Source organism: Dermochelys coriacea, chromosome 1 (genome assembly GCF_009764565.3).
Source record: "Dermochelys coriacea isolate rDerCor1 chromosome 1, rDerCor1.pri.v4, whole genome shotgun sequence".
NCBI lineage: Eukaryota > Metazoa > Chordata > Testudines > Dermochelyidae > Dermochelys > Dermochelys coriacea.
In genome coordinates this window covers 283408223-283429663 of record NC_050068.2, presented here as the reverse complement: position 1 = coordinate 283429663, position 21441 = coordinate 283408223, and the positions used below count along the sequence as shown (strand labels likewise).

Below are 21441 nucleotides of genomic sequence, written 5' to 3'. Positions count from 1 at the left end.
TAGCCACTATGGATGTAGGAGCCCTCTATACCAACATTCCACACAAAGATGGACTACAAGCCATCAGGAACACTATCCCCGATAATGTCACGGCTAACCTGGTGGCTGAACTTTGTGACTTTGTCCTCACCCATAACTATTTCACATTTGGGGACAATGTATACCTTCAAATCAGCGACACTGCAATGGGTACCCGCATGGCCCCACAGTATGCCAACATTTTTATGGCTGACTTAGAACAACGCTTCCTCAGCTCTCGTCCCCTAATGCCCCTACTCTACTTGTGCTATATTGATGACATCTTCATCATCTGGACCCCTGGAAAAGAAGCCCTTGAGGAATTCCACCAGGATTTCAACGATTTCCATCCCACCATCAACCTCAGCCTGGACCAGTCCACACAAGAGATCCACTTCCTGGACACTACGGTGCTAATAAGTGATGGTCACATAAACACCACCCTATATCGGAAACCTACTGACCGCTATTCCTACCTACATGCCTCTAGCTTTCATCCAGATCATACCACACGATCCATTGTCTACAGCCAAGCTCTACGATATAACCGCATTTGCTCCAACCCCTCAGACCGAGACAAACACCTACAAGATCTCTATCATGCATTCCTACAACTACAATACCCACCTGCTAAAGTGAAGAAACAGATTGACAGAGCCAGAAGAGTACCCAGAAGTCACCTACTACAGGACAGGCCCAACAAAGAAAATAACAGAACGCCACTAGTCATCACCTTCAGCCCCCAACTAAAACCTCTCCCACGCATCATCGAGGATCTACAACCTATCCTGAAGGACGACCCATCACTCTCACAGATCTTGGGAGACAGGCCAGTCCTTGCTTACAGACAGCCCCCCAATCTGAAGCAAATACTCACCAGCAACCACACACCACACAACAGAACCACTAACCCAGGAACCTATCCTTGCAACAAAGCCCGTGGCCAACTCTGTCCACATATCTATTCAGGGGATACCATCATAGGGCCTAATCACATCAGCCACACTATCAGAGGCTCGTTCACCTGCGCATCTACCAATGTGATATATGCCATCATGTGCCAGCAATGCCCCTCTGCCATGTACATTGGCCAAACTGGACAGTCTCTATGTAAAAGAATGAATGGACACAAATCAGACGTCAAGAATTATAACATTCAAAAACCAGTTGGAGAACACTTCAATCTCTCTGGTCACTCGATTACAGACTTAAGAGTGGCTATCCTTCAACAAAAAAGCTTCAAAAACAGACTCCAACGAGAGACTGCTGAATTGGAATTAATTTGCAAACTGGATACAATTAACTTAGGCTTGAATAGAGACTGGGAATGGATGAGTCATTACACAAATTAAACTATTTCCCCATGTTATTTCTCCCCCCCACCACCCCCCACCGTTCCTCAGATATTCTTGTTAACTGCTGGAAATAGCCTACCTTGCTTGTCACCATGAAAGGTTTTCCTCCCCCTCCCCCCGCTGCTGGTGATGGCTTATCTTAAGTGATCACTCTCCTTACAGTGTGTATGATAAACCCATTGTTTCATGTTCTCTGTGTGTGTATATCAATCTCGCCTGTTTTTTCCACCAAATGCATCCGATGAAGTGAGCTGTAGCTCACGAAAGCTTACGCTCTAATAAATTTGTTAGTCTCTAAGGTGCCACAAGTACTCCTTTTCTTTTTGCGAATACAGACTAACACGGCTGCTACTCTGAAATATGTAATAGTAGGTATCTTTCACATCAAGAGCTGTAAACCACATGCCCTTTTCTAAACATGGGATTACAGATGCCAACATGACCATGTGAAATCTAAGTTTGCAAATGATGTGACTGAAACGGCAGTGGTCGAGGATTGGTCTCCAGCCACCCTTTTTGGGTACCAGGAAGTAAGTCGAGTAAAACCTGCTTCCTTGGTATTGAGAAGGGAGGTGTTCTATCACTTCCTGCCCCAAAAGGGAGTCCATCTCTTGTTTGAGAATACTCTCGTGACAGCGGCCCCTAGAGGCGCTTTTGAAGAGGGTTTTAGAGGCGGTAGGGATGCAAACTCTATCAAACTGTAAAAATCATTAAAACTATTTACAAAGCTAAATCTAATTCTTATTTTTCAGGACGATGCTGAAGCTACAGACACTGGAGGTTCCGATGCAGATCATGAGGTGATGAGAAGTAACCGGAGAGACCGTTCGTCTGCCCCATCCTTTATCCCCTCAGACGGAGGTACGAGCCAGGGTGCATGGGTGACCCAATGGACATTACTTACAAATTCTCTGGCTCTGGGTGCCTGATGCACATGTGTAAACCAGAGTGGAATGTAAGAACATAAGAATGGCCCTTCTGGATCAGACCAAGGGTCCATCTAGCCCAGTATTCTGTCTTCTGACAGTGGCCAGTGCCAGGTGCCCCAGAGGGAATGAACGGATCAGGTAATCATCAAGTGATCCGTCCCCTGTCGCTCATTCCCAGCTTCTGGCAAACAGTGGCTAGGGACACCATTCCTGCCCGTCCTGGCTAATAGTCATTGATGGACCTATTCTCCTGAATTTATCTAGTTCTTTTTTTAACCTGTTATGGTCTTGGCCTTCACAACATCCTCTGGCAAGGAGTTCCACAGATTGACTTTGCGTCGTGTGAAGAAATACTTCCTTTTATTTGTTTTAAACCTGCTGCCTCTTAATTCATCTTGGATCCATGGTGATCTATACTTGGAGGATTGCCAGCTCCTCCTGCATAAAAAACTGTATAGTTTCTTTCACAGTCTGACTTAACTCCCTATCTTAAAATGTCCTTCTTTCCAAATATACTCTTCATAGACCCACCAATACTGGGTCTCAATTCTGACGACTTTCCCTTGGGGGACAATTCTAGTTTTTAATCTCTGTAATAAGAGTTGAGAAATTCCTGGCTATGGTTGGGACCAGCACTAGCCTGTGTACATAGTTTCTTTAACATTGGCTGTTCCATATGACAGCTTCTAAAAATCACGGTCATCTTCTTCATGTGGTTTAAACACAGCAGAGTGGGTACTACTGGTTATACACTGTAGACTGGAAGAGCATAACATCAAGGGAGCGCGATAAGTGACTGGCCCCAGACTACTACAGAAAGTCATGCACAGTCAGCCAGACAGAGGAACCAGACACTCTGATAAGTGCACTTAGGGAAAAGCAGGACTTCTGCAGTACCTATACATCTTGTGTACATAGTTCTGAGTTGTGGTGTCTCTTCAGATTGGGTGTGACCAAGTCTTGACAAGATCCCTCACCAAAGACTTTTAAGCAAAGTAAGCTGTCATGGGATAAGAGGGAAGGTCCTCTCCTGGATCTTTAACTGGTTAAAAGACAGGAAACAGAGGGTAGGCATAAATTATCAGTTTTCAGAATGGAGAATGGTAAATAGTTGTGTCCCCCAGGGGTGTGTACTGGGGCCAGTACTATTCAACATATTCATAAATGATTTGGGGGAAAAGGGGTAAACAATGAGGTTGCAAAATTTGCAGATGATACAAGAACTACTCAAGATAGTTAAATCCAAAGCAGACTGCGAAGAGCTACACAGAACTGAGTGATTGGGCAACAAAATAGCAGATGAAGTTCAATGTTGATAAATATGAAGTAATGCACAGTGGAAAAACAATCTCAACTATATATATATATATAAAATGATGTGGTCTAAATTAGTTGTTACCACTCATGAAAGAGATCTTGGAGTCATGTGGATAGTTCTCCGAAAACATCCACTCAGTGTGCAGCAGTCAAAAAAGCAAACAGAATGTTGGGAATCATTCAAAAAGGGATAAGTAAGACAGAAAATATTATATTGCCTCTATACAAATCCATGGTATGTCCACATGTTGAATACTGTGTGCAGATATGGTTGCCCCATCTCAAAAAAGATGTATTGGAATTGGAAACGGTTCAGAAAAGGGCAACAAAAATTATTAGGGGGTATGAAATGGCTGCCAAATGCGGAGAGATTAATAAAACTGGGATTTTTCATCTTGGAAAAGAGACGACTACTAAGGGGGGATATGATAGAGGTCTACAAAATCATGATTGGTGTGAAGTAGAGAAGTGTTATTTACGCCTTATAACACAAGAACTAGGAGTCACCAAATGAAATTAAAAGGCAGCAGGTTTAAAACAAACAAAAGGAAGTATTTCTTCACACAATGCACAGTCAACCTGTGAAACTCTTTGCCAGAGGATGCTGTGAAGGCCAAGACTATAACAGGGTTCCAAAAACCCTAGATAAATTCAGGATAGGTCCATCAATAGCTATTAGCCAGGATGGGCTGAGATGGTGTCCCTAGCCTCTGTTTGCCAGAAGGTGGCAATGGGCAATAGGAGACAGATCACTTGATTTCCTGTTCTGTTTATTCCCTCTGAAGCACCTGGCATTGGCCACTGTCGGAAGACAGGTTTCAGAGTAGCAGCCGTGTTAGTCTGTATTCGCAAAAAGAAAAGGAGTACTTGTGGCACCTTAGAGACTAACAAATTTATTAGAGCATAAGCTTTTGTGAGCTACAGCTCACTTCATCGGATGCATTGAGCTGTAGCTCACGAAAGCTTATGCTCTAATCAATTTGTTAGTCTCTAAGGTGCCACAAGTACTCCTTTTCCTTTTGTCAGAAGACAGATATTGGATTAGATAGACCTTTGGTCTGACCCAGTACAGCCGTTCTTATGTTCTTGTTCTTTTTGTTGAAAAAGAAGCTTTTTCCTCTTGTGAGCCTAATGGTGAAAGCTTATTGGAGAGTAAAGTTATCTGCTGCTATCCTTATGAAAGTTTGCCTCCCACAGGATCTACAGTTTCACTAGCGGATTGCTGTTACTGACTTGGGGACAGGACAGGGAAGACTTCGTTTTAACAAGGGTTTCTAACTAAAACCAATAATTCTCTACTATACATAGCCACACCAGAATGAACAAATGCCACAATAGCCCTCAGCACATTTAAAATAGACAATATTGACTTATTTGGGTTTAAAATTCGACCTACCTTTAATAAAGTTCAAGCAATTAGGAAATATAGCCTTGATTTATGCAGATCTCAGCCTAAGCCTGATTTGTTATCTTCTGCAGAGCTAGGTCACCCTAGTCAAACAGTTGTTAACAACCTTCATGAAGTAGGTGCATATGTAGTATTGAACTTTTAAGTCACATTAACCACGAAATACACATAGCTAGGAAAGGAATGGGGGAAATGAGTATGCAGCAAACCGACAATGAGAAATCAGTAGGGTAAAAAAACTCTTCTGAAGTGGTTTTAGACTATAGTAAATCTACAACCAGTTAAAAAAACCCTAATATTTTGAGTATTTCATACTAAGAAGAGATAAGATTCCAAACAGACAATAGTTCCTCTGAATAAATGTCAGGTGATTATTACTTTAACTGCCTGATCTTAATGAAGAAGAAAGTTACCATTCTCCATCCCTGATGAGATAGGACATGAAACAGCTGTACAGGTACTTAGCATCTTGTATCAGATGTAGAATGCAGAGAGTATAATAAATTCCTCATCCATTATTAGGGCTGTTAGGAGGTAAGGTAATACAGTTGAACCCTGTTTATTCGGTCTAATTGGGACCAGGGCTAGATCAGATCATCAAAACTTTGGATAAACCAGAGAATGGGAAAATGTGATGATGCACTGCCATCTAGTGGTCACAGGAGAGATTGCCCGCTTCGGGCCCTCCAGTCCAAGTTTGGTAAACGTGGAGAGCTTGTTAAGGGAGGGTCGGATAAATGGGATTCTACTGCTCAAATCACCAGCACCACATTTCAAGATACAGAATCATGTATAAGCTTCAAATGCCTACAAGGTCGCCATCATTATTGCTGTGCACAAAGCAATTAAAACAAGTGCTTTTGTATGAAGTTATTAATTTACTCAAGTATCAAATCTAATGAAATGAAATAACTATTTACAAATATTGAATGAAAGACTTTTCAGCAAGACACATTACATGAAACACTGTATGCTCTTCAGCAAAGATTATAGCATCCTATTTATTGCTAAGGACTTCCTAAAAGATTAGTCTATTAATGTAACCAACATGTGATCTACACAGTATAAATCATAGAGGTCACATTATTACTTTTTTGGACGAAAAGTATAACAGTAGACACTGTATTAACACAGAATTAAGTTCAGAATAGCTAGAAGACATAACACTGATGACTATATAGAAAAACGTAGTGCCTCTTATGTGTAAGGCTGCTTCTACTCAATGCTGAGAACACAGACACATTCTGCAATGTCTTCAAGAATGGATGTTCACTAACCTTAACAGCCCAGATGGACTGCTCCAAGGGATGGAAAAGTTTGAAACAAAAGCCATCTTTTTTGGAAGGCCGCTCAATGAGTTCACAAGCATTTAGGAGCACTGTTCCCACCCACTGGCCATTTTGGGGGGTTTTGTAAATGAGCAATACTCCTGGTTTCAGCACACACCACAGTTTGGTCCAGCTTTTCAATGTACCACGAATCTACAAAATATTAACAATTGGGTTTAGTTCATCAAAATTAAAAATAAATATCAAAGTCACAAATAAATATCAAAGTCATTCCCCTCCTGCTGAAAGGAAAATTGAATCCAAGTCAATTGATAGTTTTACCCAAAATAAAGTAAGTCTGTTGATTCTACAATAGTGTTCTGTACTTCCTTGTGTCAGAAATATGTTAAGATGCAGATTCCTCCTTCCAGGGCTGGTGAATATTATTACCCTTGTTATGCAAGTGATGTACACATTGGTTCAAAATCTGGAAGTACTTCTGGATCCCTGATTCCTTCTGGATTCCCAGGAGTGTTCACAGCCGGAGCGTATTTTACCATTAGCAATATTATTCATGACATATGGGTGGAATTACTATGAATGCAACTCAGAAGATACAATTGGTGTAGAATGCAGTTGCCTCCTTAGGGTGTATCTACCCAGCAAAGAAAAATCCATTGCTGGCCCATGCCAGCCGGCGCAGGCTCATGAGGCTCGGGCTGCAGGGCTATTTCATTGCTGTGTAGACTTCTGGGCTCAGGATGGAGCACAAGCTCTGGGACTCTTTCACCTCAGAGGGTCCTAGAGCCTGGGCTCCAGCCTGAATCCAGAAATCTACACAGCAACGAAATTGCCCTGCAGCCCCTGCCCAAGTCGGCTGGTGCTGGCCAGCAATAGGTTTTTCTTTGTTGTACAGATATACCGTTAGTGATGGTAGGTCATAACAGTTCTCAGAGTTCTTAATGCTTGATACTTGATTCTGAAATGGAAATCAAGGTGTTAACAACCAATAAATACAATATAAATAATATAAATATAAAATAATTTATATAAATTATATACAATAATAATAATATAAAAATTCCAGATCTGGGTTGGGTCACTGGCTTTCTGAGAGAGCACCTCCTCTTGTGCACCACCAGAGTTCTTAGGTTTCTTGGATTTGAATATCTGGGGTATGGATGTTTGTGATTAAGTTCTGGTCACTCTAGAACTTATTCCTACTTATAAGGCTGACCAAATACTAATTTGTTGACCTCCATATTATTGATTTAATCCTTCTATTGAGTAAGGCTTTTCCATGAGCAGGATAAATATTACCTCTTATGGATAAGCCATTTAGTTTAATCTCTGTGAAAGTACCCACACTGCTTTTGCAATCCTCTGTTGCTAGTGGTACTGCCCACTGTTTGGGACAGATGAACATCTCATCCCTTCTGTGGAAATAAGCTTCTAGGATTATAGCTATTTCATATGGGAGGAAAGAGAAAAAAGAGGAAGAGATGTGCAAGAAGGAACCTGTGTTATATTACCTAAGATAACTGACCTTCCTTTTGTGACTACTAACAAATTAAGAAATTCTCTATGATCAAGTATAAATTCACAAGTACAAAAACCCATAATCTCAACTAGTTTTTTAAATTAGTCAATATCACTATGGTGACTGCAGTAAGTAACAGCCAGATTTCTCAGTTATCCCCTAGGACTCAAGCATGGAGTCTCTGGGTTGCAATTACTAGATGCTCTGCTAGTTGAAAAACATTAATCAGCAATCCACTAGGATTCTGAGTCTTTTCTATTTTGGTAGGTAAACACTAGGCAGCTACTAAAACTTCAACTCAGATTTCACACTCAAGCTCTGACCTTCAGCCAGTCAGCCATAACAATAACTGATGGGTCTGTGATTGTGCTAAGCAATTCTTTCGTAGCTCTCTTCTTCTCTTCTCTGTAATTTTTCTTTTGAACCTGTAATTAACAAATATAGAAGATGGTAAAACTATTTTCAATCACGGGGAAAAAGCAAGTCAGAGCAATAAAAAAAACCCATTGCAATTAACAAAAACTCATGAAAATTGTAAGGTATAAAGCTAAACCTGTAATAATATAGACAAAGAAACAGCTTTAAAATGGGGAAGAATGTTTGTCTTGAACACACAAGACTTTTCCCTGATCAGTTTCAAGACAAGTCACTTCTAATGTTAAATTAAAAAATGTTACGAACATCACCTTAAAATTTAATTTTTTAAAATAACTGAAGTCAATTATTTTTAACTATTTTATTGTTTATTTCATTGCTCCTTATCAGGAAGGCAAGTAGACCAGTCACAGTTTCACTTTTATTTGTAATCAATTAGTAGTCAATTTCAAGTTCTCATACACTGGCACAATTGTGCAGATTCTGGATTTAGGAGAGGTATGCATGTTTAAAGGTCCATTGAATTGAAAAATAACGAAAGAGACAGGAAAGTATTTACTTGTTATTTATTTATTTATTGCAGTAGAAATTCAGTGATGCCATTTTCCTCTCATGGTGGCCGACCACTTTAAGATCTGTGGCTATAACACCTCAAGAGTTGGGTAAAGTTTCTTCAATAAACTGCTTTTTCATCATTGCTTTTTTCAGGACCCAAAACTATTTGAAATTTGGCAAATAGTTTCAGTTGAAAAAAAAATTCAAGAGTTGAAATGTTTCTTTTCTGACCATTTTGAAATGTTTCATCTTAGACTATTTTGTATTGACTTTTCATTTCAAAATGGACAGTTCAATTTCAAAATTTGGCCAAATTTGTATAAAAAAGGGGTGAAACATCGACACAACCAAATTGAAACAAAAACTCAAAACAAGGTACAGAAAAAAATTATTTTCAAGTTGACAATGTTTTGGTTGATTCAAAACAAATCTGAGATTTCAATTTGATGAAAAGTTAGGAAAATCAATATGAACATCAAAAGGTGGATAAGGAATCGGTTAAAGGGGAGACTGCAACGGGTCCTACTGAAAGGCGAACTGTCAGGTTGGAGGGAGGTTACCAGTGGAGTTCCTCAGGGATCGGTTTTGGGACCAATCTTATTTAATCTTTTTATTACTGACCTTGGCACAAAAAGTGGGAGTGTGCTAATAAAGTTTGCAGATGATACAAAGCTGGGAGGTATTGCCAATTTGGAGAAGGATCGGGATATTATACAGGAGGATCTGGATGACCTTGTAAACTGGAGTAATAGTAATAGGATGAAATTTAATAGTGAGAAGTGTAAAGTTATGCATTTAGGGATTAACAACAAGAATTTTAGTTATAAATTGGGGACGCATCAATTAGAAGTAACGGAAGAGGAGAAGGACCTTGGAGTATTGGTTGATCATAGGATGACTATGAGCTGCCAATGTGATATGGTTGTGAAAAAAGCTAATGCGGTTTTGGGATGCATCAGGAGAGGCATTTCCAGTAGGGATAAGGAGGTTTTAGTACCGTTATACAAGGCCCTGGTGAGACCTCACCTAGAATACTGTGTGCAGTTCTGGTCTCCCATGTTTAAAAAGGATGAATTCAAGCTGGAGCAGGTATAGAGAAGGGCTACTAGGATGATCCGAGGAATGGAAAACTTGTCTTATGAAAGGAGACTTAAGGAGCTTGGCTTGTTTAGCCTAACTAAAAGAAGGTTGAGGGGAGATATGATTGCTCTCTATAAATATATCAGAGGGATAAATACAGGAGAGGGAGAGGAATTATTTAAGCTCAGCACCAATGTGGACACAAGAACAAATGGGTATAAACTGGCCACCAGGAAGTTTAGACTTGAAATCAGACGAAGGTCTTTAACCATCAGAGGAGTGAAGTTTTGGAATAACCTTCCAAGGGAAGCAGTGGGGGCAAAAGATCTATCTGGTTTTAAGATTCTACTTGATAAGTTTATGGAGGAGATGGTATGATGGGATAATGGGATTTTGGTAAGTAATTGATCTTTAAATATTCAGGGTAAATAGGCCAAATCCCCTGAGATGGGATATTAGATGGATGGGATCTGAGTTACCCAGGAAAGAATTTTCTGCAGTATGTGGCTGGTGAATCTTGCCCATATGCTCAGGGTTTAGCTGATCGCCATATTTGGGGTCGGGAAGGAATTTTCCTCCAGGGCAGATTGGAGAGGCCCTGGAGATTTTTCGCCTTCCTCTGTAGCATGGGGCATGGTTGACTTGAGGGAGGCTTCTCTGCTCCTTGAAGTCTTTGAACCATGATTTAAGGACTTCAATAGCTCAGACATGGGTGAGGTTTTTCATAGGAGTGGGTGGGTGAGATTCTGTGGCCTGCACTGTGCAGGAGGTCAGACTAGATGATCAGAATGGTCCCTTCTGATCTTAGTATCTATGAATCTATTAAAAAAATTGTTTTGGGTTCAAATCAAACCACACTTTTTCCCCCCCAAATTTTTTTGTTTTCCACCCCACGCTGAAAAATTCTATACTAAACACCTCTAGCAGCGATTTTAAACTTTGTAGGGTCTGATCTTCTCAGTCTATGGAGGAAACCCCAACAAGGAAAACATAGGTACCACAAGACAGTGTTGGTGATTCAACAAGTGGCACTTTTCCGTATGTAAAATGAGTCCTAAAGACTGCACAACAGAAACGCAAAGTCACCTTAACATCATCGTGAGGCAATGGCCCTAGATATTCTTTAGAGTAGAGCACAGCAGCGGGACTGGGATCCCACAGGTCCCACTGCCATAATAGCGGAAGCAGGTAAACTGGAATTTGTTGAGGGCAGGATTGGATGCACATAAAAAAAATAACAGACTGCAGTAATTTGTGGGAAAACGCTAAATCTCTCATCAGTTTGTCAAACAGAATTTCAGCAATGTAAAGCATGTTTTTCTTTTTTTTTTTTAAATAAAGGTTTTAATACTTAAATTTAAGCAAGGGATAGAAAGAGATTTGATGTTTATTATGACAGAATAAAAAGTAGTTTTTACATAGTTTAAGCAATATTTGTTTTATACTTTTAGTGGTAAAAATTGTGTCTGAATTTAGTTTATATATACACAATATATTAATCAAATTTTTTTTAGTAGCATGGGGGAATTTGTCTCTTTTTCAGGATCTAAGGTTTTTGCAGGCGGGAGCGGAATAAAAAATGCAAGAAAATGAGGGAGTGGGTATTGCAGGACAGGATGGGAGCTGGATTTAAAAAAAATAGCTCCGTGCAAGGCTCAACCTGAGAGGTCTTAGCCCTATTTAGTTTCTGAGGTCTGACTGGAAGGTGGCTTGGCTGGTCAAATGACAGGTTGTTAATACATCATTTTGGAAAATGACACACCTTAAGAGACTCCTTTTTTGTGAGCTTGCTTGAAGTAGAGGAAATGTCCTTATCAGAGCCATTGAAAAGCTTGGATTCAGACTGAAATTTATAAAATAAAGAATAAGTAAGTATTGCTGATAGATACATGGACACATTAGGAAAATTTTTCACTCAGACAAAAAAAAATAATCAGCGATGTGCACAGATATCTCTATAGGTTTCTACTGTCTTCATTTCCTTCAATAAAAATCAATTTTTCACAACCAGGTTCATGCAAAAACTATTTACAGAGTTATACTTTTGTCAGTTACTTTAAGGACTGAAGGAGCCTGCAAGTGAATCCTCCAGAAGCAGCTCAACTACATTTAGTAAATTTGTTGCATGTGCAATCTGTGGCTAAGGAACTCTTTGGATGTTCCAAATGTGATTAGTTTTGAATTGTTTTACCAGAGATGAATGGGTGGGCATGGGAGAGAAAGAAGAGGGGAGATGAGGGGTCACATTCTCTCCCCTCCCCCCACCCATTTTCTATTTGGCTTGTACTGAGCATGTTCACACAGACAGAGCATACTCAGTAACACTGCTGAAGTCGGTTGCCCAAAATCTGCCCCGCCGCCCGCACACACACACTTTGGCAGACACGAGTCGTCTACGGCTGAATGGTTTTCTTCCCTTCTGAAAACTTAGGAATGATTGAGTCTAAAATGTGCAAGTATGGAGATTCCCTACATTTGGGATAATGAGAATGAAGGGAGCACTGTTCATTTCATATTAGAAGCCTGTTCGAAACAAAATAAAATTTAGGTTTAAACTCTAAATACACAACTGGACATGTGAATCCTTGATCTATTAAGTCATAAGGATGCATGTACTTTCATTGCATTGGATGAAGGGGAAGAAATAATTACCCTGTTTCAAGCATTTGTGGAGAGATGAGCCAGGAGAATCCAAAAGACAAGGCATAATGGAACACAACCCGAAATAACACTTTGAAGTTTTCAGATTGCCTATTAAAAGGAATCTAATGCTATCTGAAATATAAGTATGTGCATGGGATCCCACACTAGTGCACATTAATCCTAGAACAATGAAAACTTGGTCTCCATGCAAGAGTTGAAGTTCATTAGAAAGGTATTGTGATGAAACTGCCTATGGAAAACTTGTTCAGTAAATAAATGGGAGACTTGGAACAACTCCAGGGATGTCAACCCAGCACCTTTCTCAAGCACTAAATTCACTTATAAAAAAATGACAAGAGAAAACATTTTAAACAGGAAACATTGTAAAAGAGCCAACTGCAACTCCTAGTGAGGTACATGCTGTACCTTCCTTGCACTGGATGGTGAGTAACTTTCATCATCACTGCTGGTCCAGTCCATGCTTAGATAAAAGGGCTACCACTTAGCCTTTGTAGCTGGGACAGCCAACTGCATCTCTGAAATCTTATCCTGAGGTAAGGAAGCTGTTGATTCCTATCAAAAGTCAGGCAAACAGTTACTGCAAAACTGAAGGTGGAAAAAGAGGTGTTAATGGGGGAAAGAAGATGTCTTTCATCTCCTTATTTCAGCTGTACAGACGTCTAGATAAGACAGTAACTGGAAAGGACAGAAAGATTAAAGTTATCGGATGGAAAACAAGAGTAAGAACCTAAAATGGAAACATGAGAAAATAGATTGGATTAATAATCAAAGATCAGTAATTTAGTTAAATTATAAATTAAAGAATCTCAGTTAAAAAAAACCACTGAATAGAAAGAGGGCTCAGAAGCTTCAGGACCAACCAGCTGTTGTGATCATAAAGGAGCTGGATAATGACCAAGTGTATTTTCCCCTTTCCCCGACCAGTACAACTTGAGTGTGGACTAGAATTGAATGATTGGATTGCTTCAGATGAAAAACAATACGAGTCAGAGTTTAAAGACTGAACAAAGGCTGACATGGTCCAGCCTTCTCAACTATGACATCACAGAATTCCAAGTCTTTTCCATCAGCTTCAGAGCACTTGGGCTGGGAGACAAGAAATTAGTGGCCATAAGATACTACACCAAAGCAAAAGGTTTTTTTTTGTTTTGTTTTTAAAAAGGTAATACCTGCAAGATGATTATGGAAATTCCATAACAGCTCCATAGTTAAGGTTGCGTTGAATTTTTCAGTTTAAACAACCTTTTGTTTTTCCATGAAGAATACAGGGTATCCTCCTTACAAAAGATAATCTATGAGTAAATACTCAAGTCATATTCTCTCCCACAAATTGCTCTTTTCTTCCAGTGTAAATAGGCTATAAAGCCACAGGATCAGGGTGATGTAGATAATATAGTAGGCAATAGTGGCATGAGAGTAAAGGCTGTGTCACAAATTCTGTTTAAAGGTCGACCTTCCTAAATCCTCTAAAAACTATATGCTTCGATTTCTTTGAAGTAATTGAACATTTCTGTGCACCTCAGGAGGGGGGCAGGGTCATTTGAGCCAGGGTTTCCAGAGATAAGCCCTGAAAAAACAGCCATTTTCCAAAAAGTTTCTACCCCCTCCCCCAGAGCCAGAGATCAAACTATGACTATGATGCAGGTCAGAACAGTTGCACAGTCTGTCAGGTGTTACCCCAAGTGCATGGAACCCCACTAAATCTTGGACGACCCAAACTGAGAACAGCATTTAAGAAAACGTGTGGTTTCTGCAGTGTGCATGTACCAATACAGAGAAAACAGCTATTCAGTGGTTCTCAAACTTCATTGTACTGCGACCCCCTTTGACAACAAAAATTACTACACGACCCTGGGAGGGGGAACTGAAGCCTGAGCCCAAGCCCCGTCTTCAGCCCCAGGTAGCCCTGGGTGGGGGAGGGGAACTTTAGCTTCGGCTTCAGCCCCAGGGCAAGTTTAACACCAACCCTGGAGACCCCATTAAAATGGGGTCGCGACACACTTTGGGGTTCTGACCCACAGTTTGAGAACCACTGAGCTAGAGGGTTTTTATTCCCAACAGTTTATATGCTTTAAACCTCAACTCTTGTGAGTGCCCTAAAATCCGAATGGTTATTCTGATTGCTTTTAAATTTGGTCTGCCTCATGAGGAAGTAGGGTAGCGCTAATGACTGAAATAGGAGGTCATTCGACCAAGAGATTCCCAAGTTACAGACTCCCCGCCAAAAAATCCTCTTTCCTTCTGGTGCCTTGTACTAGTAAACTGATAGGTACTAATCATTAGATTAATCACAGACCTCGTTGAAACTGATGTCTGTGAACTCACCCGTCAGTTAATATAACTAAGTTAATTTTGATAAGTTAATCAAAAACACACACCTAAAACAAAAAGTTTTTAAATGAGTGGCTGGAGGTTGCTGCAATTTGAGAGTCCCGACAATTTTATTTTGGGGAATTTTTATTTTATTTTGAAGTCTTTGTGGAAAATCAGACATGTGAATGCTTCCTGGGAAGGGCACTGGGGATGGTGGGTGGCGAGAGACTAGATGAATAGTGGGAGAGGGGTTTAGGCTGCAGCAAAGGGAGGGGGACAAATAAGTATGGGTGGTATGGGAGAAGAGCAAGGTTGGGGTTCAGGTAAGGGAGACATGGCACCCTACTGGTCTGCCAATGCACCAACTCCTCTGCACCCCAACCCCCTGTACCCCACAGCTGTCAATGGACCCCAACTCCTGGTAACACACAGTTCTGCCAGTTCACTCCAGCCCCCATGCACCCCTGCCCTCCTGCAACCCCACCTCTGCCAGTGATCTCCAACCCTCCTCTCCTTCCCACTCAGCCAATGAAGCTCAACCCAAGTGCATATCCCACTCACATCCACCAGTTAAGGGCATGTCTACACTACAGTACTAAATCAACCTACATTAGGTTGACTTACAGCCACTGCAGTTACAGCAATTACTGCGGTAATGATATCCATACTACCCTCCTTCTATCAGTCGTGCGTGCTCCCCTCACCAGGAGCGCTTCCACCGACTGAAGAGGGGCAGTGTGGGGGGGGGCTGAGAGCCAGGGTTCTCAGCTCCTCCAGGAGTCCAGCCGGGGGGAGCCATTCGGGCTTCTCTCCTCCCTGAGTGGGAAGCCTCTGGGCAGCAGCCCAGCTGGGAGTAGGAAGGCAGGGGAAGCTTGGATCTAGCTGCCCAGAATACTTGTCAATTTCACGGCTCCAGCATGGAAAAAATTGACAAGATAACCATCGGCCAATGCAAGTAATGCAGTGTCTACACAGACACTGCATCGCCCTAACTACACCGAAATAAGTGCTACGCCTCTCATGGAGGTGGAGTTATGTCGGTGTAGTTGACTACTTACATCGGCGGGACAAAGCTGTAGTATGTACACTGACATACTTAGGTTGACGTAAGCTGCCTTACGTCAACCTAACTGTCGAGTGTAGACCACGCCTTAGACCGTGAGCTTATTGAGGTAGGGACTGTCTGTTATTATAGCAGTTTGGCATTGTTTGGGTACCTGGACTGTGAGTTTCTATTCAATGGCAAATACCTACGTTAATACAGAGTTATGGTTAAGAACACAAGAACGGCCATACTGCATCAGACCAATTGTCCATATAGCCCACTATCCTGTCTTCCGATAGGGGTCAGTGCCAGATGCTTCAGAAGGAATGAACAGAACAGGGCAATTATCTTGGCAAAATAGCCATTGCTGGACCTATCCTCCGTGAACATATCCACTTCTTTTTTTAATCCAGTTACACTTTTGGCCGTCACAACTTCCCCTGGCAACCAGTTCCACAAGTGGACTGTATGTTGTGTGAAGAAATACCTCCTTATGTTTTTTTAAACCTGCTGCCTATTAATTTAATTGGGTGAATCCTGCTTCTCGTATTATGTGAAGGGATAAATAATACTTCCTTATTCACTTTCTCCACACTATTCCTGATTTTATACACCTCTATTATATCCCCCACCCCTTAGTCATCTCTTTTCTAAACTGAACAGTCCCAGTCTTTTTAATTTCTCCTTATGTGGAAGCTGTTTCATACCCCTAAAAATTTTTGTTGCCCTCTCAGTACTTTTTCCAGTTCTAAAGCATCTCTGAGATGGGGAGAGCAGAACTGCACGCGGTATTCAAGGTCTGGGTGTACCAAAATGTGGGTGTATTATATAATGGCATTATGATACTTTGTCTTATTATCTCTCTCTTTCCTAATGGTTCCTAACATGGTTAGCTTTTTTGACTGCTGCTGCAGTTAAAAGGTTGCTTGGTGGTATGTTGTCCCTTGCAGAATGTCGAGGACATCTCAAACTTTTGAAAAGCAGAAAATGCAGTTAACATACTGGCTGCACCTACAGTATATCCAAATAATTCCCTTGGCTACTGCCAACTCCAGAGGAAGAGACAGAAGGTAATGTGGGCAACCTATTTTCTCTTTAATAATGTTAGATGAAATCTAGTGGGTGAGTGTGAATGGACAGTAAAAAAGTTGGCGAAGAGCGTCTACATTTACTGAAAAAGGGCAGAGTTAAAGTTGCATGGCAACCTTAACTGTGAATTTCCTTGTTTTCAGAAGTTTGAGTTTTCCTTCAACTCAGCGTTCTACACAGAGTCGACATCTACCAAGCAACCTTAACCATGTGTTAACAGGGTTTTTTTTTTTTTTTTTTTGCCATTGAATAGAAACATTCAGTTAAGGTACCTAATCAGCTTTCACTTTGTCCTTGTAGAGATGCCTTGAGAAAAAACTGTCAGACAATCTCATCTATAAAAACAAATCATTTCAATTCAGTGACCAAACAGAAATTCTTTACTCTTGTTCATACAGATGTTGTGCAAAATGTGGCCTTCTTTATAACCACACAAAGATATACATTACAGACTGTTGATTAGAAAGATACTGAAGGCCATTATTCCACATGAAAACTTCATGTGCCACCAAATACACAAGAATCACCAAAGGCAGACCTACATATTAGACACTTGGACCGGAATCAAGAAGTTCTAGCATGGATGTGAACAGCAAAGTTAGGGGGTCACAAAGCAACACAAATAAAAATAACCTCATATTGCACCAGTCTATAAGTATAGGTTTTTCAAATGTAAGATTTCTGCAGTCATAGACTGTAACTTAAAGAACTTGTGTGATAAAGAGGGGGGTGGGGGTTAGCTCCCTTTGAAGGACACCCAGCCAGCTAGTTAGCTATAAAATCCCTCTTGATAGCTGTTCTCTACTTGCTTTATCTGTAAAGGGTTAAAAAATCCCCCAGGTAAAGAAAAAAAAAGTTGGCACCTGACCAAAAGAGCCAATGGGAAGGCTAGAACTTTTTTAAATTGGGAAAGAAATTTTCCCTTGGTCTGTTGTTCTCTGGGCTGGAGAGACTCGGAACAGCAATGCTATAAGCAGGAAGGCTGTGTAAGGTTTGAACCAGGTATGAAAAAGTATCTTCCATACCTAGAAAAAATAATTTGGATAGGGAATGTTTAGTTAGATGCTATCAGGTTTATTTCTTATTTTGGTTTGTGGATCTCCTCTGTGCTAACCCCTGATGCTTTTGTTTGCTTGTATCCGTTAAGCTGAACCCCCAAGAAAGCTAGTTTGTCTGCTTAATTTTTGGAATTGCTCTTTTAAAATCTAGCAAAAGCCTAAGTTCCAGATGTATTCCCCCCCCCCCTTTTTAAATAAAATTTACCTTTTTAAAAACAGGATTGGATTTTTGGTGTCCTAAGAGGTTTGTGCATATGCTGTTTGATTAGCTGGTGGCTACAGCTAATTTCCTCCCCCGCCCCAGCTCATGTGTGTGTGCATGTGTGCATGTGCACGCGCTCTTGAGGGTACCCCACAGGGAGGAATTCCCAAGTGTTCCTTCCTGGGTTCAAGGGGTTTTTTTTGGGTGGTGGCAGCATACAAGCCTGGAACGGCAAGTATTAATTTTTAGAATCCTTGCAGGCCCCTATCTTCCGCACTCAAAGTGCCAGAGTGGGGATTTAGCCTTGACAACTTGTGAGGCAAAAAAACAAAGGGAATATGGCAGTAGTGTGTTCTCTGTAGTAGTACACTGATCTTCCACATTCAAGATGTCCTAGGCCAGAATCTGGGAATTTCTTAAAACTCTTAGAAAATGTCTGATGTAAAAATACCACATTTTACAATATCAAGGCAAGTTCTTGTAAACCTTTATATGAATAACTCATCAGGCTCTAAGTACAAATGGATCTGAGCTAAGGGGTTTGAGCCTCCCAGACCAGGTCTACAGACTTATGGAAGTGGGGTTTACACACTAAAAGTAGCTGTGTAGATGATGCTTTGATGTTATAAACTCAGGCTGGAGCTTGGGCTTTGGTTTTGTTTGTTTGTTTGTTTTGTGCAGAAAAAGTCACAAGAAGTTTTGATCATTTCGAAACTTTATTTGAAATGCAAAATTCATCAAAACTGATCCTTTCCAGAGAACAGTTGCAACTTCAACTAATTAAACATCTTTCATTAGAAAATGACAATCAAAAAATTAATGACCAGCTCTAGTTTTAAAATGAATGTAAAGAAATCAGTGGCCATAGTTTCTTATACTAATGATCCGTAGACTGTTGACTGCCATGGGAGATGGCACTTTGCACCTCCTAGGAGGCCTTCAGTGCTCAACAGGAATGGGACTTCATATTGAACTCATGAATGACTACTTCATCCTCTTAAACAGCAACATTAAATTAAAAATACTTTTGTATCTCAAAACACAAACTACATATAAACAGAAGGATTGTTGGAAAACACACCTTTTCCCATTAAAGATTCTTTCACAACCCTCAATTCGTCCCATTAGGAGATATTATTACTCAATCAATGGCACTCTCACCTACAGGTCAAAAGGCTGGAAGTTCACATTCTATATCAAGACCAGTGCTGCCCAAAAGTACAGTGGATTTAAATTAAGAGATGCCATCTTCTAAATGAGATTTTTAACAAGAAGACATGATAAACTATAACTCAATTTCTTGAGTTTGCACTGTAGGTTTATGTTTAAATTCACCCTAATAAAGTAAACACTATGCTTTTATTAATATTTAATCCTTCTCTCTTGAGAAGTCTTCACAGCAATCCACCAGATTAACACTAACTGTAGCTAAATACACTTGCATTTAAACCCAGTGCACAGAACAACTCCACTGTGTAACTGCATATTTAAAATCAGTTTTTGGAAAGGTGGCTGTGCTTACCTTGCTTTTTGAGATTGAATGTGCTGAATCTTCTTTACTTTGTGACACATCATCCTTCCCTCTATCAAAACCTTAAAAGAGAAGATGACATTGTTGCAATATGATTACGCATTTGAATACACTACATTTTATTTTATCTGACTCTTAAATTAGCAAATTTCACTTGTCTGGTCACCATCCAGAATGATGCAAATAAATTAAAAAAAGAAAAAACACTGTCCCCTATAAAATGTAATTAAATAACTTTGTTTAGTAAAAATATATCCTGAGGGTTCAACATATCACTTGCTGTACGGCTACTTCTGAGTTTCTAAAAAAATTAGTTTCCTCACTGAAAATACATTATTCTGTGTATTTATTCATATTTTAAAATTTCACATAATATACAATTTGTCCGACTGCCATTCCAGACTTAGAAGTGTTGAGATTCTGAGCTATTCACACATATACCATAAATATTGCCCAAAATATGCACCTCTACACTCCACAAAGTTTTGTATTGTGCATGTGAAGTACACAAATGTTTTAAACAGGCATATTTATTAAATCAGAACTGACTTTTTTCCCCCCCACACTAAATAGACACTCCTCACTGTTTGTTGCTTTTTAAAAAACAAAACATACAATTACAAGTTCCAGATACATTTTTTCCAGTGTCAGGAAATGGATCTTGTTTGTTTGTTTTTTAAATAGAAACAAACACACAAGCCACTTGACTCAAAACTGGCCAGAGATTTTGCTCCATTTTTTTTTAAAATATTAACTTTTAGGCATATGCAAGTATGGAAAGCTTCATTCAAAAAGGTGATTTTTTTCAGAATAAACGGTTACAATTAAAATTATATGCAATTTCACAGTTTTCACTACCAAATGAACACCTGTAATGCATAATATACCTGTACTAATGATTATAGTAAACAAACTGTTGGACAAATGCAAATCCTAAAAGCAGCTTTTCCCCTACTGCAAAGTTGAACAATTTTTCTTTTTGGTTTGAACAGAAACCAGTATTTTCCAAAGCCCATCTCTGGACCAGCACCTGCACCCTTCCAGGATTTATGCTAGTGAAGATTCCAAATAGTGAGATTGTCTCACCGCCTATACTTTGGTTGGAATTTATTAGCTATTTGGTCTCTCAGATATAAATTCAAGAAGGAAAACAAAGAACAACAAATTCCATTGCCTTGGTCATTAAAGTACTTCAAACTACTGTACATGAGGAGTAAATTGACACGTTTAATGTATGTGAAAGTACACACACACAACATAAATGGAACTGCCATTTTGTAGTTCTTCTCCAACTACAGATTGTTTCACATCTTAACATGTGCTTACATTTTGAGTCCAAAAAGGTGTATGTGATATATACAATATTAATATATTTAAATATATTTAAAATAATTGAAACAAAAGTTGACACTCCTTTGTATCTACAGTATTTTACACAGTATGTATAAGTTACACAACAACACTGGGCTTTTATCAGCATCAAAGCTGTCATCCTACAACATGATGACACACAGAACATTTCATGCTACAAAGTGAAAAGTATAAAGTGGTGGAAGAAGTCAATATCATGCATGTGATGAGCTTCTGGTACAAATTATACCAGTGCTCCATTTTGTTGGAAGAGTTTTTTCCAGTGCAAGAATAAAAAATTCCTGATGCACATATTTCAGTATATCAAAGTACACTTGTTACTA

The 21441-nt window shown here is 39.9% G+C and overlaps 1 protein-coding gene across 6 annotated transcripts in view; it reads right to left on the bottom strand.

The window, feature by feature from the left end:
- The window catches only part of OSBPL8 (oxysterol binding protein like 8), a 151113-nt gene that overhangs the window by 62169 nt on the left and 67503 nt on the right, over positions 1–21441 (bottom strand). For all 6 annotated transcript variants that reach the window (XM_038419056.2, XM_043493035.1, XM_038419083.2 and 3 more), the window contains 4 exons: positions 19739–19809; positions 11608–11688; positions 8159–8260; positions 6305–6508 (listed from right to left, as the gene is read on the bottom strand). In XM_038419056.2, coding sequence (XP_038274984.1) covers positions 6305–6508; positions 8159–8260; positions 11608–11688; positions 19739–19809 — 458 coding nt within the window. The remainder of the gene's footprint in view (positions 1–6304; positions 6509–8158; positions 8261–11607; positions 11689–19738; positions 19810–21441) is intronic.